We start from the raw sequence: 17603 nt of genomic DNA on the forward strand, positions 1-17603 counted from the left end.
GCTGGGGTTGGGGAGGAGGCAGTAGGCCTGGCTGTCTGATTTTGCCCCATTTTCCACCGCAATCTTTCCTAATTTCAGGCGTGATCGCAGAGGAAAATCCAGCCCCACATCTTTGAAACTCTTTCAGCCCAGTAGACTTTACTTGCGCTACAAGATAAACAATAGATTTTTGGAACACACTCAGATGTAATGTTTATTAATTCAAACCTTTTTTTTTGCTTGATTTCTTGTACTGCACACTACAATCACCACACCTGAACAGCAGCATGCTGAACCTATAATCGTTATAAGTCATTTATGTCAGTTTTCCAAACATTTAGCAAAGAAAAATTACACATTTAAAATATGCATTCATTTTAGTGGTGATTTGGTTCTTTTCACATGATGCAACAAATTGGAGCTGTTTGGTGGATAATCTGCTGACAATGTTATATTCACTCTTTGCAAATTTCAGACATGTTTGTACAAGTTGGCTACAAGCATTGTAAAGGCCACAGAAACATTTGGGAAAAAAACAGATGCCAATTTTTTGTAAACATGCAATAATACAAGAAAATTGTGAAGCCAAAGTCTGTTGTAGAAAAAATTTAAAGCAATGACATTGGTATTGTATTAATTTATTTTTAGAAAATAGTTTCCCCCCAATGGCTTTGAGAGTTAATGTCCACCTAATGGGGAGCTAAGCCATACAGGCCAGGAACGATTCTGGTTCGATGCCTTATCTGCACTGAGTTAGTTAATCTTTGTGATAAGGGTGTTAGTTGGCTACCACAACTCTGAGGGGAGGGAAAAAAATAAATGAGCCATACTTGATCACTTTCCAGTGACCCCTTCCATGAGAGAAAAGGGAAGATTTTTAAAAATTCATTTAATTAGGTAATTTGTACTAATTGTGAAACAGTGACACTAAAAGGCTTAGAGGGTACAAAATTCTTAACGTGCATCCAGGAGAGCTTTTTGAGCCAGCATGTAGAAAGTCCTACAAGAGAGGGGGCGGTACTGGACCTAATTCTAGGGAATGTGGCCGGCCAAGTGGAAGAAGTGCTAGTAGGTGAGCACTTTGGTGACAGTGACCATAATTCAGTGAGATTTAAGGTGGTCATGGAAAAGGACAGGGAGGGGCCGGAAATAAAGGTTCTAAATTGGGGGAAGGCCGATTTTAATAGGATAAGGCAGGATCTGGCCAAAATGGACTGGGATCAGCTGCTTGTAGGAAAATCCACATCGGAGCAATGGGAGTCTTTCAGAAGGGAGATTGAGACCATACAATGGCAACATGTTCCCGTAAAGGTCAAGGGTGGTTCCAAGAACTCCAGGGAACCTTGGATGTCAGGGGATATACGAGAATGGATTCGGAAAAAAAGGAGGGCTTTTGGCAGATACAAAAGGCTAAAGACGGAGGAAGCCCTAGAGGAGTACAAAAAGTGCAGGGGGATACTTAAAAAGGAAATTAGGAGATCAAGGAGGGGCCATGAAAAAACACTGGCGAGCAAAATAAAGGAAAATCCTAAGATGTTTTATAAGTATATTAAGGGTAAGAGGATGACTAGGGAAAAAATAGGGCCCATTAGGGACAAAAATGGCAATCTGTGTGTGGAGCCGGAAGATGTAGGAGGGGTTCTAAATGAATTTTTTGCATCTGTTTTCACTATGGAGAAGGACGACGTAGACAGAGAAATACGACAGGGGGACTGTGATATACTCGAACATATTAACATCGAGCGGGAGGAGGTATTGGCGGTTTTAGCAGGCCTAAAAATGGATAAATCCCCAGGCCCGGACGAAATGTATCCCAGGCTACTGTGTGAGGCAAAGGAGGAGATTGCGGGGGCTCTAACACATATATTCAGAACCTCTCTGGTCACAGGGGATGTGCCAGAGGACTGGAGAACCGCTAATGTAGTACCATTATTCAAGAAGGGGAGTAGGGAAAAACCGGGGAACAACAGGCCAGTGAGCCTAACATCAGTGGTAGGAAAATTATTGGAAAAAATTCTGAAGGACAAAATTAGTCTCCACTTGGAGAAGCAAGGATTAATCAGGGATAGTCAACATGGCTTTGTCAAGGGAAGATCATGTCTGACTAATTTGATTGAATTTTTTGAGGGGGTAACTAGGCGTGTGGATGAGGGTAACGCAGTGGATGTGGTATACATGGATTTCAGTAAGGCCTTCGATAAAGTCCCGCACAGGAGACTGGTCAAGAAGGTACGAGCCCATGGAGTCCAGGGTGCCTTGGCACTTTGGATACAAAACTGGCTTAGTGGCAGAAGGCAGAGGGTGATGGTCGAAGGTTGCTTTTGTGACTGGAAGCCTGTGGCCAGTGGGGTACCACAGGGATCGGTGCTGGGTCCCTTGCTGTTTGTGGTCTACATTAACGACTTGGATATGAATGTAAAAGGTATGATCAGTAAGTTCGCTGATGATACAAAAATTGGTAGGATGGTAAATAGCGAGGAGGATAGCCTCAGTCTGCAGGACGATATAGATGGGTTGGTCAGATGGGCGGAACAGTGGCAAATGGAATTTAACCCGGAAAAGTGCGAGGTGATGCACTTTGGAGGGACTAACAAGGCAAGGGAATACACAATGAATGGGAGGACCCTAGGCAAGACAGAGGGTCAGAGGGATCTTGGTGTGCAAGTTCACAGATCCCTGAAGGCGGCGGAACAGGTAGTTAAGGTGGTAAAGAAGGCATATGGGATACTTGCCTTTATTAGCCGAGGCATAGAATATAAGAGCAAGGAGGTTATGATGGAGCTGTATAAAACACTGGTTAGGCCACAGCTGGAGTACTGTGTGCAGTTCTGGTCGCCACACTACAGGAAGGATGTGATCGCTTTGGAGAGGGTGCAGAGGAGATTCACCAGGATGTTACCAGGGCTGGAGCGCTTCAGCTATGAAGAGAGACTGGGAAGATTGGGTTTGTTTTCCTTGGAGCAGAGGAGGCTGAGGGGGGACATGATTGAGGTGTACAAAATTATGAGGGGCATAGATAGGATGGATACTAAGGAGCTTTTTCCCTTCGTTGAGGGTTCTATAACAAGGGGGCATAGATTCAAGGTAAAAGGCGGGAGGTTTAGAGTGGATTTGAGAAAGAACTTTTTCACCCAGAGGGTGGTTGTAGTCTGGAACTCACTGCCTGAGAGGGTTGTGGAGGCAGGAACCCTCACAACATTCAAGAAGCATTTGGATGAGCACTTGAAATGCCATAGCATACAAGGCTACGGACCAAATGCTGGAATATGGGATTAGATTAGACTGGGCTTGATGGCCGGCGTGGACACAATAGGCCGAAGGGCCTCTATCCGTGCTGTATAACTCTATGACTCTATGACTCTATAAAGTTGGGAATTTCCTTGGAGCTTCTCCCGATTAGCCACCGTAACTTCGGAGGAACATTGGCAGAAACTCTGCGGAAACCCGAAGTTCCCATTCAAGTTATGGTGGCAAATCGGAAGAATCCCTGAGGAAATTCCCAAATAAATCTCTTAAATCCTTGGTTTCTTAACTGAAATCCCAGGCTAAACCAAGATACGTAAAACAGTGCTATTAATCTGAGTTGGTATTGGGAGTTATGGCAAGGCAGGTAATGCTGCCGCTCACTAAAATGTTCTACACTCTAGCGACCAGCCCCACTTTGCGGAGTACACTGGTCAGATGCACTTCTTCCCAACCACAGTACATCACATTCCTAGAGAAAATGGATTAGCTGACAAAGACAAGGTCAGTCCGTCAGTGAAGACACCCGCTTGTAAACAATAGAACATTTTCAGAAAAGTATGGCCTTGGAATCCCTACTTCTGTGGAGCAGCTGGGCTGGACTTCAATTTTTTTTATGGTGGGACAAGCTCTTGGTGGTAGGTTGGTGCGGATAGTAGTGCTAGGCTTCTGCTGAGTAGGCACATGGATACAACCAGATCAAAGGTGAGGGACCTGACTGGATGTGCTGGACAGGCACCCTGATGAGTACCTCAGTGCAAACTCCCATCATTCACTGTGATTCTCTAGCAGCAGGACCTCAAAAAGTTCGGTTTGAGATTTGGGTTGGAAAGGTGATGTAAACGTGTGCTTAATGCACTGAACATCATTGACCATCAGTAAGAGTGGTACGTGGATTCATCTGATGGAGTTTGGCTGTCGTCCTCGACTTCCCTCAGTGGTCGCCCTATTATGGAAACAAAGATTCTCCTCAAAGACCGGGCCTCTCTTTTGCCACCTGGAATACCAGCTCCTTGGTTGGCAAGAAGCCAGAGAATAGACTTTTCCTTTCCCAAGAGCAGGAAACAAGTGAAACGGTCTATCATCTAAGCTTGCATGGTTAACGCATAGTTGAAGGGCCTATGGACCCAGATACAGATGGGTCTGGGGCGTGGTTTTGATTGCTGGCCAACCATCTACTTGCAATGCAAGCTGTAATGTCGTTGTGCAAAGATGCTCTTTAAGGGATTCCTATCCACTAATGGATCAAGAGAGGGACATGGGGGTCAGTTGATAAATCATTAAAACTGTCAACAAGCAGAGTGATGAAGCCATTGGGAAAGCAAATGGGGTTTTCGGTTGTAATTCTAGGACAATGCAATATAACACTATGCTTAGGATCTACAAGGCCTTTCTATAACCATGCGTGTATCCAGTTTTGGTCCCCACACATAGTAGAGGATAATTAAGACCCTGGAGAAGGTACAGAGGAGGGAAACCAAAATGATATCCTATCTTGGAGCTCATAGTTGTTAGGCTAGGCTCCAGAATTAGAGATATTTTTACTATAGAAATGCAGCCTTAGAAAGTATATGATTAAGGTTTTGAAAATTGAGATCCTGTCAAGTTAGATGTTATTTGAGATAGGGGTGGTAGGACTAGGGGACATGCATATAAATTCCTTAGGCAAAGAGATTGGTTGGATGTTAGGAAATATGTGTTTTCAGAGAGTCAGAACGGCAATTGATACGAGCTCAATTGCTAAATTTAAATCTGAGATAGATAGCTTTTTGGCAACCAAAGGTATTAAGGGATATGGGCCAAAGGCAGGTATATGGAGTTAGATCACAGATCAGCCATGATCTTAAATGGTGGAGCAGGCACGAGGGGCTGAATGGCCTACTCCTGTTCCTATGTTCCAGTGGCCTCTTGTAGAGATAACCATAACATGGGGTGAGTATTGATTCCTGACAGTGCATTTTTGGTGCAGTTTTGGTCTCCTTATCTGAGGAAGGATGTCCTTGTCATGGAGGGAGTGCAATGAAGGTTTACCAGACTGATTCCTGGGATGGCTGAACTGACGTATGAGGAGAGATTGGGTCGACTAGGCCTATATTCACTAGAGTTTCGAAGAATGAGAGGCGATCTCATCGAAACATATAAAATTCTAACAGGAGTAGAAAGACTAAATGCAGGGAGGATGTTGCCGATAGCTGGGGAGTCCAGAATCAGGGATCACAGTCTCAGGATACAGGGTGTGCCATTTAGAACCGAGATGAGGAGAAATTTCTTCACTCAGAGGGTGGTGAACCTGTGGAATTCTCTACCACAGAAGACAGTGGAGGCCAAGTCATCAGATGTATTCAAGAAGGAGATAGATATATTTCTTAATGCTAAAGGGATCAAGGGATATGGGGGAAAAGCGGGAACAGGGAACTGAGTTAGACGATCAGCCAAGGTCATTTTGAATGGCGGAGCAGGCCCAAAGGGCCAAATGGCCTACACTTGCACCTATTTTCTATGTTTCTATGTTTAACAAATTCCTGAGGGAGGAGGTAATTTCCAGGTCCAGAGAGTAAATTGCAGACTAGCTGGGATTTGAAGAATTTATGGATTATTGCAGCCTCCTGGATTTATGCTTGATTGATGTAGACAGTAGAGGATTGCCCAGAGTTTTTCCTAAATTGGCCTGGTTTGTTTTCTCTTTTTATTGTCTTTCCCATGAGAGATCCTCAAGGTCTGGAGATAACAGGCTGTGATAAAGACCTATCTGCATGGAGTTTGGGTGAACCAGTTCAATGGGAGGAATTGGACTCTGCATTGCACAGGATGACTGCAGCAGACTGCATTCACGTGTAATTATAAAATCTACTCTATGCAAAAGGGGAAGGGGAGAGAGGAATAGTGACAGGAACCGCCAACTTATGTGTAGCTGGCCTTCTGAGGCTGCTGAGTAGAATTGTTTGAGGCATGCTTACTCTCAGTGTTAGAGCATAGTTGTGGTCTCCAAACACATGGGGCGATCCTATAAACACAAAAACTACTGAAGTATAGTAACTGTGTGATGAGGTGATTTTTCAGGTTGTGCTCTAAGTAAGGTATTATGTCTCTGCACAGCCCAAGAGGGGATCTTCAAGGTTTTGATTGGAAGATACAAGGACATCTGTTTCAATTGTTAATGCAAATCAGTGCCTGGGGATCATGGTGGATGCCACCTTCCACCTAGACACAATCCGCTGGGATCATGCTGGGATGGGGTGAAGCGCAGTTTGGTCTTTTTTGCCTTTCTTCAACGATAGCTTACATGATATGTGCCCGAAACAGTTCTCCTTTATGGTTCAGGACTCCTGGGCCTGCAACATAAGTGTCTCCTCTAGCCTACCTGAGCTCCAGGGCCAAGCTGTTATGTAAACTTGTGCCCAAAAAGGGAAGTGGCTGCCTGAAGAGAAGGCTCCTGCCTATAAAAGCCTGTCACTGATTACCTTGGAAGGTGAGTCAGCCTCACAGCACTACACGTGTCTTCGGTAAATCCCTTCACATGGACCCAGAGTAAGCAGTTAGTGATGGATTAGTCTGGTAAGAGGCATTTGGTGGCACAACAAAAGCTGCTCTGTGTTGGTTCTTCCCTTACAATGAAAACAGGTGCCGTGAGAAAAATCGGAGACTAGGGACAACAGCTAGGGGTTACCTGGAGGCTGGGTGGAAGAATACGTATTCATATATCCAGGGCTCAATGCCAAGGTGACTGGGTTGCAGAGAGTCATGTAGCTGCTGCTAAAGCTCTGTATCTCCAACTGGTTGCACCACCATTCAAAGGGTGATGGTGCGTACCATGTTGTGATTAGGACAATAGTGACAAGGTACTCACATGTTATGGTGAATTGTGCTGCTCACCATGCCATTTATGAGGAGCTCCTGATACCTGTTGCACACTTGGGGCATCCCTATTCTTTGGTTCTGCCAACCTGCACCTAAACTCTCGATTCGGAAAGTGCATATGTCCCAATGGGAATGGAGTGTGCACTCTATACTTAGAGAACAGACACCCGAGAGGTGGGTATAGATTTTTTTTTAAAGTTGCTTGACATGGAGATTCCTAAATACAGTGATGGGTTTCCCTGTGTGTCAGACACCCAGATGATCAAAAAAAACTGACAAAAAAGTGTGCCATTTATTTTTTGGTATGACACATGCCTCAGGCCAATGGTGTTACAAAGAATATCCTGGTGGTGGCATAGCAGGAGCACTACGATACTATTTCACAATTTTTGATTCTATGTTTCCCATTTACAATCAAGCAGAGGTCGCAATGGCATTCTTGCCATCTTATATAATTTTGTATTGAAAATTAAAATTCATTAGTATGGAAGGGAAAAGGACTATTGACTCTTTAAACTATTCACAGGGTATATGACCATTCCTTCATGAAACTTTGACTCTGAACTATCAGTAGGGGTTCTGAAGCATAGCCAAGTGGAGATTAAAAGGGAATGGTCTTCATTAAAACAGACTACGGTAATTTTTTTTTGGTTTGTTCACAAATACACACTATCACATGAATTATGTTACAATGGATCATAATGTCACTCATTCTGGCATCTGCAAGATAAAAAATAATGCACTGATCTCCCTCCCCCAAACAAAAATTAACATTTTTGATGAAAACAGCTCACCTGTAATATTCATCCAGTGACACATAATATCATATGGATGAATAAAATGCTAACATTGATAATGGAATTCTGCTCTATGTGCTTTTACAGATCAAACAGGTTATAAAACACAAATATACACAATAATGTTAAAAATTACAAATAGCACTTCATGCACAAAGCAAACCTGTTATACACTGTAAGTTTAAAAAAAATGTGCAATACGTTATACATTCCAGCCCATGATATAAGGGACACTTTTACATTACTAAAGAATGTACCTGAAAGCATTTTATTTCAGTGGAGCTATACCATTGCTGCAATTGTCTCACTTAAAGGGAAAAGAAAACGGGAAATAACACTTTCCCACATAAATTTTCCCTCATTTATAGTCTTACTGCTTCTAAAAACATATATAGCTATTACGTAAACATTTGTTTTATATGGTAAATATGCATTTTGTTTTACAAAAAGGCACATAATTAAAACTATAAAATCGAGGGATATTTAAATGGGAAAGTGCTCATTTCCTATATTTTCTGTATCACTTTAGTCTTTTTGTCCACATAATGCTGGTGTGGTTTGAATTGAGTGAGGGGAGAGGAAAAGAACAGATATCACTTTAACAATCACAAACCCAGCAACAGTACTTTCCTATTCATGAGGAACTTAGATTGTTGCTTATTCTAATTCCAAAAAAGGACAATTTAATAAATGTTGACTCCTTCCAATGTGTTACCGATCTCTAGCAGACCACACTCTTGGTCAGTAGTCTGTTGACAGTTCCTGATAAACCAACTGCAGCAAAAATGCTGGACTGATCTCAACATATTGCGCTTGTAACTTTAAGCAAGAACACCAGCTCCTGCAACAGTGTTTTACTGATGCAATGAATAAGGAAGAAAAATAATTGAAGGAAATTTTAAAAGTTATAAAAATCCCATGGTATGTGATGTCATTGGCAGGAATTTCCTCCGACTGCTCCCGCTCCGCCACTGTAACTTCACCAGAAGTGTGGAGGAAACCCCATTTACATAAAAGGAGTTTCGGCCGCACTTCCAAAGTTATATTGGTGGAGCGGGAGCAGCTCTACAGAAATTCACGACCATTATGTCAGGCGTCACGGTGGTGACTTGCACCAGTGCTGTGTAATTTTACCATGCAAACCATTTAAATGAGCTCATCGTTCATGTGAAGAATCACCAACAAGAACTGCGTGTACTGCTCTGGGTGAATATGGACAGAAGAATCATCCTGTAGCAGTATAAATGAGGCATAAGAAATGAGGCATTCATGGACCAACAGGACTAGAACCTTTCTCCTTTCCTTCTGTTCTCCAATTACAGTTTACCAAAATTGACACTTTTTTTTTACTAAGAATGCATTTCCCCAATTCTCTCCTCTCCTGAGGACGACAACTATTGTTGGGGTTCAATTCCACAGCTGCTAGCAGACCGCTGGCAGCTTGATTTAAAAGCTATTTTCATGTATGCCCAGACTGTAAGTATGGACAGGCGATTTAATTCAAGAAGGGATCACAGCCAAGTCTGATTCTGTCCTCCCTGGTATTTATGCACATGCACTTTCTAACAGGAGTTACTGAATAGCAATCGGGGCAGGAACCCGAGCTGATTTTTCCCTCTCTAGCCAAGAGACACCAAGGCTAACTGTAGTGCCCCAACTGCTGGCCTGATGGAGATCAGCTAACTCAGTATGGTTCATGTACCAAATTTGGTATCTTCTGATTTGTACGGTTGAGCACTACACAAACTGGTACCTAACACTGGGAAAATCCCTTAGGGCATCACATTCAAGTTTGAAACAAGACACAGAAAAATAAATTACTGCTACATAGTCTTATACAAAAAGGTTAAAAGAAACAAATGTGTTAAGGTGATTGTAGCAAGTACTGTGAATTTAATATTAATTGCTGTATGTAAAAAGAAAACAGATTGAAGAGTACTCAACATATGTAAACAGCATGAACTGATTTTTTAATATTTATTCTGTAAATGAAAATGTACTTGTCTATGGACAGTGAGCCTCCATTTGTGTACCACATGATTAAGGCAGAAGTGATATCAGGATTTATTTTACTGTCTGATAATGTAAACACACACTTCTATATGTTGTAATGTACTTAAGGAATAATGGCAAATGTATTATTGCATTCATTTTGGTCATACTCAACACTGTTCAAACCATTAAGGTGACTTAGAGAAGTCCTACTATGGTAACCTCTAAACTACAATCTCTCTCAGCCCACAGTCTTACTTGTCTCTATTTTATTGATCCTACTATTGCCATTCCTCTTCTGAACTTTCCTCTCAAGTTCAAATATGTCATCCTAAAATGCTCTTTCTCCTTCCTGCATCCTCACTATGTTTAAATCAAGACTAATTTCAACACCTTGTATTTTCATTAATTCTTTCAAAACTCCTGTAGTTTTCCCTTCCCCCCCACAAACATTGAAGTTTGGCTCCACCTCACCAGTACTTTCCAATTTATTTCAAATTCCCTTTGACTTTTAATGAGTTTTCTGAACTGTGTCTTACCACTCTTTCTAGGTTTCTGAATTTAAAAAAGAATGCAAGTATAAAGTGTTCAGTACACATGGGACGGTCAGTATTTCAGGTACACACACCTTCTGGGTTTGGAATGCATTTAAAGAGAGAATACAAAACAAAGCATACAACATAATGCAGACAAAGGCAAAAATTTTAGTCAATTGCAGGCAAATCTTTAAGATGGTTGGATGATATTTGGTCTTCTGTATTGATTGTTTTTGAGCATGTATAACTTTTTGTATGAAACTGAGGCATATATGACCTGACAGCCATTTGAGGTGAATGACTTCCACTAAGGCTGAATTTCTGCAATGAATCCAGGTAAGATATTGAATAAATTTCAGATGGATCCTGAAACTCCACAGACAAATAATTTTCCAGAAATGGCAGCTCTTGGGCATTGTGTCCTGTTGGGTCAATGTTTGTGTTGTTCTCAAAGAAAGTCTGTCCTAAGTAGCAAAAATCCAGTTCTTGGTCGTTTCCATTAAAAAGGACTTTGCCTTCTTGATCCTGAAGTTCAGAGAAGCCCTCTGAAGAATTAACAGAATGCGACTTGGTTTCATCAGTTTGCGTTAGTTGCATGAGAGTCTGGTTTTCAAATTCCCATTGATTGTTAGCCTCATTACCTGAAGTATCAGTCTCATTGCTTGAATACATGCCTTCATCTGAATAGCTGCTCATGCGCTTTTGCTTTTTGCAGAGGGGATCTACTTCTACACCCATCACAATCTTGGAATATTCATTGTTTAACTGCCTTGTGTTCTGTGCATATGTGGTTTCCATGTCACCTTCCATTTTATCATGTGAATCATCACCTTCATAAAGAGTGTGAACATTAGGTGAGTCTGGATGTAACTTTGAATCCATAGCAATTACATCTTTGCCTTCTTTAAATTGTGTGATCTCTTCTATGATGGCCACAGCAAATATTTCTGGTTCCACAAGGAGTGGGCCAACAGGCATCACCCCTTGGTGGTGTTTGCCAAACAGGTTCGCAATAGTGCCAGACTGCAATAAGACAAAATTTGTAATAGCTTTAGGATCCTTTAAAAATTAAAGCTAGCGATACATCAATTGTAGTTGTTAATGTCCACAGTAAATATTTCCAGTTCTACAAGAAGGAGGCAAATAGCCATTAATGGTATTTTTTATAAATTATGTTCCGTTGGGATAGTATATCTGATATTGTGCCATGTTTTATTAATCTTCCACCATCAATGACTGTTCATACATTGATTTGTATCAGAATGATAAAAAGACCAAAATAAATTTCAAAGCTATTCTGTAACGGAACAGTGCAGCTAAAATATATGGTTCTAGTACAGCAAGGAAGAATATCTCATTAAGAAATTACTTTTACTGACGATTTTACATTGATAATGTACCATGGTGGAAAGTGAGCAGAATTCCTTCTCACAGCACATTGTCATTGTAAAAGAGGCGAACTGCATGCTCTGATGGTGTCTAACTTTATGCAGCTCCTTGCAGCTGCCATCAGAGGAAGCAAAACACAGGCTTCCTTCCTACTAGCTCCCCAGTGTACCCAAAAGCTGACAAACAACCAGAAACGGTACCACTCATAAGGGGGAGTAGTTTTGAATCTCCACTTGAATGCCCCTCTCTCAGTGCCATACCATCAACATAAAAGCAACTTTGTTGCTGTTATATCAACAGCATGCTACAGAGTAATCTTTAGACTAATATAGTTTATGGGTCAACAGTTTTCAATCTGTATAACTAATCTTAAAGAAAAAGAGACAGAGCAGTTACCTCTTTCTGGTGAACCTTTTGAGTTTCAAGTAAATGATCTGTGGTTAGAGTCTACTGGATTGGAGCACTGAAAACCTGCCAGCATTAACAGGCTCAAGATCCAGAGATTAAGGAGTGGAACCACTATGTGGTATTCTGAGATCAACCGTTGAGACAATGTGGGGGAAATGCTGACCTAGGGATATGCTAAGCACTCAGTCCAATATGGAAGCATATTCCTTTCTCCAACAACTCCCTCTTTCACTTTGATAAAGTGATTCAAAAGGAATCATTTGACACTTAATTACAATTCACTTAGCGACCATCTTCAAAGACAAATACCCAACACTCATCCAATGATGGACAATATTTGTGTTTTCAATTGATCTTTATCATTTGAAAAGAAAATTACAAACTGTGAATGTAATTGTTTAAGATTGCAAGAATGTTGTCTCAAACTAAGAGATTTTTAATGACAGAAGAGGTTATATTCAACAATAAAAAATGTTTACACTGTTTATTTAATCCAATTCCCTTGATTAGCATGCTGTCTTTTAATCAATTCCAGGTATTGGTTATTCTACATCTAAACTGTCTTAGGTCATCAATTAAATTGCTGCATAGCAATCAACCCCAGGAACACATTAAACTCTGCACAATCACTCCCAGGAACCCATTATTCTCTATATAATCATTCCCTGTTAGCCATTATTCTCAGTGTAATAGATGCTTATTAATATCTACATAATCACTCTCAATCCATTAATCTCAATTTAATCACTCTCAGGTAACCATTAATCTCTAATCAGTCTCATGTGTTCATTATTTATTATGTTTACATAAAAACTGAAGGAATATAAAATAAAAAAATAAAAACCCACCTTTTTGAAGTCAATTCCTTGAGCCCAAGTGCACTTATTAGGATTAGGGACCTCTTTCCAGACAAGATTTCTTATTCTAATTGCAAAGAATGTTAACTATTAATTTATCACACCTCAGATATAAGTCCTTAAAACTTTTAATGTAATAGCCTAAGCAGAAGTAATGAACTGGAGTCTGACTTAATATGACAACCAAAACTGATTGGATTTGTCCAATAAATGAGCAAGCACACCTGTAATTTTATGTTCTTGTTGGGTAGTACAAGTCAATGGACCTTCAGTGATGTGTGCTATACTAATTGTTAGTTAATCTTTTGAAAAAATACTGGACACTTTCATATGTGTTATTCACCTCAACTATTATGATGAAAGCAAGATGTTTCAGCAATGTATAGATAACTAACATTGCTGCTCCTCACAGTTGTAGAAGCGTACTTTATAAAATCTAGCAAAAGCCCAAGCTGTAGGTTTTTGAACCACCTCATGATTGGTAGGTGAGAAAATGAGAGTTGGAGACCATACAAAGAACAAATGCAGCAGCAAGAGCAAAGGAACAGAAAATGCAAAGGACAAAGAGGGCCTGGTAGTTAGCCACAACTAGAGAGAGAAAAACTGAGAAAAGAGACAGAAAACTGGATAGCTCATGATCCACTACTTTGGTAGCTGAAATACCTTTGTGTTACTGCACAAAACACTGTAATGATAATAGAGATCGTTTAAAGAATAGAGCGAAATTACTGGGTGACAAACATATTGTGCTCTGCCTCCATGTTGTAAATGAGAACTTTCAACAATTAGGACGAAGACACGGATCTGACACCCGTAAGTGATGACGCATGGAGATTGTAAATACAAGAAATGATCTTGTAGAAATGGGCCTCTGGAAAAACTCCACTCTGCTGGAAAGGATTCAATGGAAATGATCCACTGCCGGAACTACCATATATGTGATATCACCTTGTTTAAATCAAACTTCTGAACATAACAATCTATCAGAGCAGACACTCTGTCATAAATGCTAAATAATGTTATTAGTGTAAGCAGAAAACAAACAGCTGGAATGATGAGAATGACATGAAGAGAATAAAATGTAATCTGACCTCTATTAAGGGAATGCCAAATTATTTTAATTACAACTTTCATTTCAACAGAAAGTAAACTGTTCACCTGTTTAAATGCATTCAATGGGATTCTGAAGGACATACACAATGTGTTATGGCTGTATATTTATTATTTTGCTCTGATTTTATTGCATTCACTACAAATATCATAAGTAAGTAGAACAATTATTTGAATTACAAGTTTCATTGATGCTATTGATTGTTGTACTCTGGGTAAGTAAACTGTATGATATGTCATTACATACTAGTCCTCCTAATTCTGCAAATAAGATTATTTTGTTTTTTTCTCAGTTATTATTAAATTAAAACCAAAATATTGACCTTTAGAACAGGAAGCACAGCGTGTAACTAAGTGACAACTGTTTTTGCAATATCAGTTTTCAATGTTTCAATTTTGTTCTTGTTATATGTTCTGTACAAGGCTGGTAATAAATTATCTTGCTTTCTGTAATGATTTGTAAAAACTATTGCATCTACTATACAATGCCATCTGCTGAAATGTAGGTTTTTTTTCTTTACCATAATTATCATGGTTTAGTTCCAAAGATGAAGCAATGGATATAGTGAACCCAAATAAAGTAAAATTCACTTTACAATGAAAAAACTGTCCTAATTCACTTACTGTATATTTGAATCGGTGACACTCCTGCTATAGTGAAATTACAAACTGTTAATAAATATTTGAATGGTAATCTTCTACTATTTGCCCAGAACAGTTATGTTTATTATCTGTTCTCGGGATGTGGGCAACACTGGGAAGATCCCGCATTTATTGCCTGTCCTTGGTTGCCCTGAGAAGGTGGGAGTAGACCTTCTCATTGAACCACTGCGATCCTTCTTATGTAAATCCTAAATCAAGGCAGAGCAGTGATTCCTATCACAAACCTCCCAATCTCTGTATAAAATCTCATTTATTCTTGAGTTAGTTATAAAAAAAATCCATGTCAGCTGCTGCAAACCATTAAACAATCTCAATCTATTTTTCCTTTGTGATATCTGCATTCCATTTCAGGATTACAATCTGAAGAATCAAGGAATGTGGCAGTTTGTTGGCTCAGATAGTCTTTGAATCATTTTTAAAATCAATATCAGAAAAGCAACAATTTCAGCCTGACAGGACTGTTTATTTTAAGTGAATTTGAAGATTTTTTTAACATTTCCATCTTTAAGAGTTTTATAACATACCTTTGCTTAGATATTAAAAAGGTTCCAATCAATAAAACCGATGATAAAAATACAAGTGGTAGAATAATTTTCTGCATTCCATCTTTGTTAGCCCTCGTCACCTCTCCTAAAAGAGAAATAGAATTTGGGATGTCATTCTTTAATGTAGTACAGAAAAGTACATGAGAGTCCACTAGTGTCTCAGAGTTATTAGTAAGGCAGGTGATGATTACTAAATAAAATCAACATGAATTTTCCTCTGATGGTTTAGTGGGTAACTGCAGTGTTGACCTCTACAGACCAGAATGGTCCCTGCTTCAATCTCTGGCCTATGCTGAGGTAGCTGATCAGCTGAGATGGCAGTGGGACTGCTCCAATTGACATTAACACCTATAATTTAAGGAGGGGTGAGGAAATCAGCTGGTGTCCCTGCTCCTGTTTGCTGAACATGTGTACGGATTTCGGATGAAGACAGGATCAAGCTGTGCTGTGGTGTCTCTCACAGTCAAAAAGCCTGATCACGCTTACTGTAGGTCTCACAAATGAAGAATGGTTACTTGGGCAAGGTACCAGAAGGTTCCTGGGATCTGTGGAACCATGTCCCAGCATAAGTCAGTGACTTCAGGAGAAAAGGAGAAAAACTGAAGGATAATTTTTTTTAGAAAGGATCCATATTGTCATTTGAATGCAGTACACCTTGTGGAGACATATACTTCAGTATGCATAAGACATTTTTAAAAATCAGCAGCACGCAGTAAAAAAGTGTACAATACCACTCTATGAGTAATGAGGGTGTATAATATTATAGGATTTGTCACATGGAGGAATAGAATATCGTAGGATGAGTCATATCACCATAGTTACAATGTTATAATGCAGTGATGGGCAATCTAGTCTCATTCTATTATCTTCAGGCTTCTGCCTTCTCTCACTTCCTCTATTGCATACTTCTACGTCCTGATCACTTCTTTAAGCATATTACTAAACAGCATCAAGAAATATGCCCCAGGGTGCATTGACACTTTTACATATTATATAAAAGTACACACTAGCACATTTCAATGCTGTAAATTAAAAGGTTTAGATGAACAGCGTAAAGTACTCAAGCTTTACTTTTTCTTCTTTGGCTTAATATAAGGAAACCTTTAAATCCCCCCAGCTCACTGCTAAACATTTATTGTATTCTATAAATGCAAAGCATAGTGAAACCGGGATACATTTTTGGTGAATTTTTGTATTCATTAAGATGAAGGATATTGGTGTTAACACAGGCATCCTGTGTCAGCAATAAGCAATTCCAAGGCCAGGCATTGTTGATGATGCTTCAGAAGTAATTTAATGGCTGTGGAGCATTTTGGAACATTCTGAGGACATGAAAGGCACTATATAAATGGATGTTCTTTCCTAAATTGGCAATCAGGACATCTGAGGTGGGAAATGGAAAAATGTGACTTCCTACTGCGTCAGTGTGCTCCATTTCAACCCAGCTTGCCCACTCTCCTTTGATTACACTCCCCTCCTGTCCAGCCTAAACCTCTCCCTGTCCTACCTAAATTCACGGCCACCCCTTCAATCTTGCCATCTCACTGGCCTCTCTACGTCCATGGTCTAGATCACAGACGTGGCCATCTACTACCATTTCCTTGTATCTCTCAGCACTCCGCCCCTTCCAACCTTCGCTCTCTCTAATCCAAGTGACGCGGACTTGAGCGTATCAGGTCTCCAGCCGGCTATCATGTCTGATTTTTGTTTCACAACTAAAATTAGTTCATTATAGGTCCTTGACAGGTGTCCATTTAAGGTGATTGACATCTAAAAGATGAACCCTTTGCAGTTATGTGTATCATCTAGGTCAACCAACTATTGGGAAAAGGAGATTTGAGAATTAAATCAATAAAAGATTTTTTTTTAACACCCAAAAGAGATAAGAGGCAGATAGCAAAAAGTCAGAGCTGTAGCTATTTGAACCGCCTCATGATGGGTAGGTGAGAAAATGAGCGTCGGAGACCGTGTAAATTATCCAGGCCCCCGCCTGTTTCTGCTGCGAGCAATGGCCCTCTAAGTAAAGGTCTGTCTGAAAATTGGAACGGGTAGACAAGTCAGCTATTCCATTCCACTTGCAATTTTGATCCCTCTCCAACCTGTTATTAAGCTCAAATTTGGCCCGGTTATTGGGGGACGGTTCAAGCAAGCCAGGTGTCTGATAATCCCTGGATGAAGACAATAAATTCCCAATGCCCCTGTAGCCAGCTGCCAGGTGGTGCCAGA

The 17603-nt window shown here is 40.2% G+C and overlaps 1 protein-coding gene across 2 annotated transcripts in view; it reads right to left on the bottom strand.

The window, feature by feature from the left end:
- Nucleotides 1-7254: 7254 nt before the first annotated feature.
- lepr (leptin receptor) overlaps nucleotides 7255-17603 on the bottom strand; it is a 105026-nt gene continuing 94677 nt past the window's right edge. For both annotated transcript variants that reach the window (XM_067990382.1, XM_067990381.1), the window contains 3 exons: nucleotides 15357-15462; nucleotides 13051-13126; nucleotides 7255-11428 (listed from right to left, as the gene is read on the bottom strand). In XM_067990382.1, the coding sequence (XP_067846483.1) occupies nucleotides 10574-11428; nucleotides 13051-13126; nucleotides 15357-15462 (1037 nt within the window). In that variant the 3' untranslated portion in view covers nucleotides 7255-10573. The remainder of the gene's footprint in view (nucleotides 11429-13050; nucleotides 13127-15356; nucleotides 15463-17603) is intronic.

The sequence above is a fragment of the Heptranchias perlo genome, chromosome 9 (genome assembly GCF_035084215.1).
Source record: "Heptranchias perlo isolate sHepPer1 chromosome 9, sHepPer1.hap1, whole genome shotgun sequence".
Lineage (NCBI taxonomy): Eukaryota > Metazoa > Chordata > Chondrichthyes > Hexanchiformes > Hexanchidae > Heptranchias > Heptranchias perlo.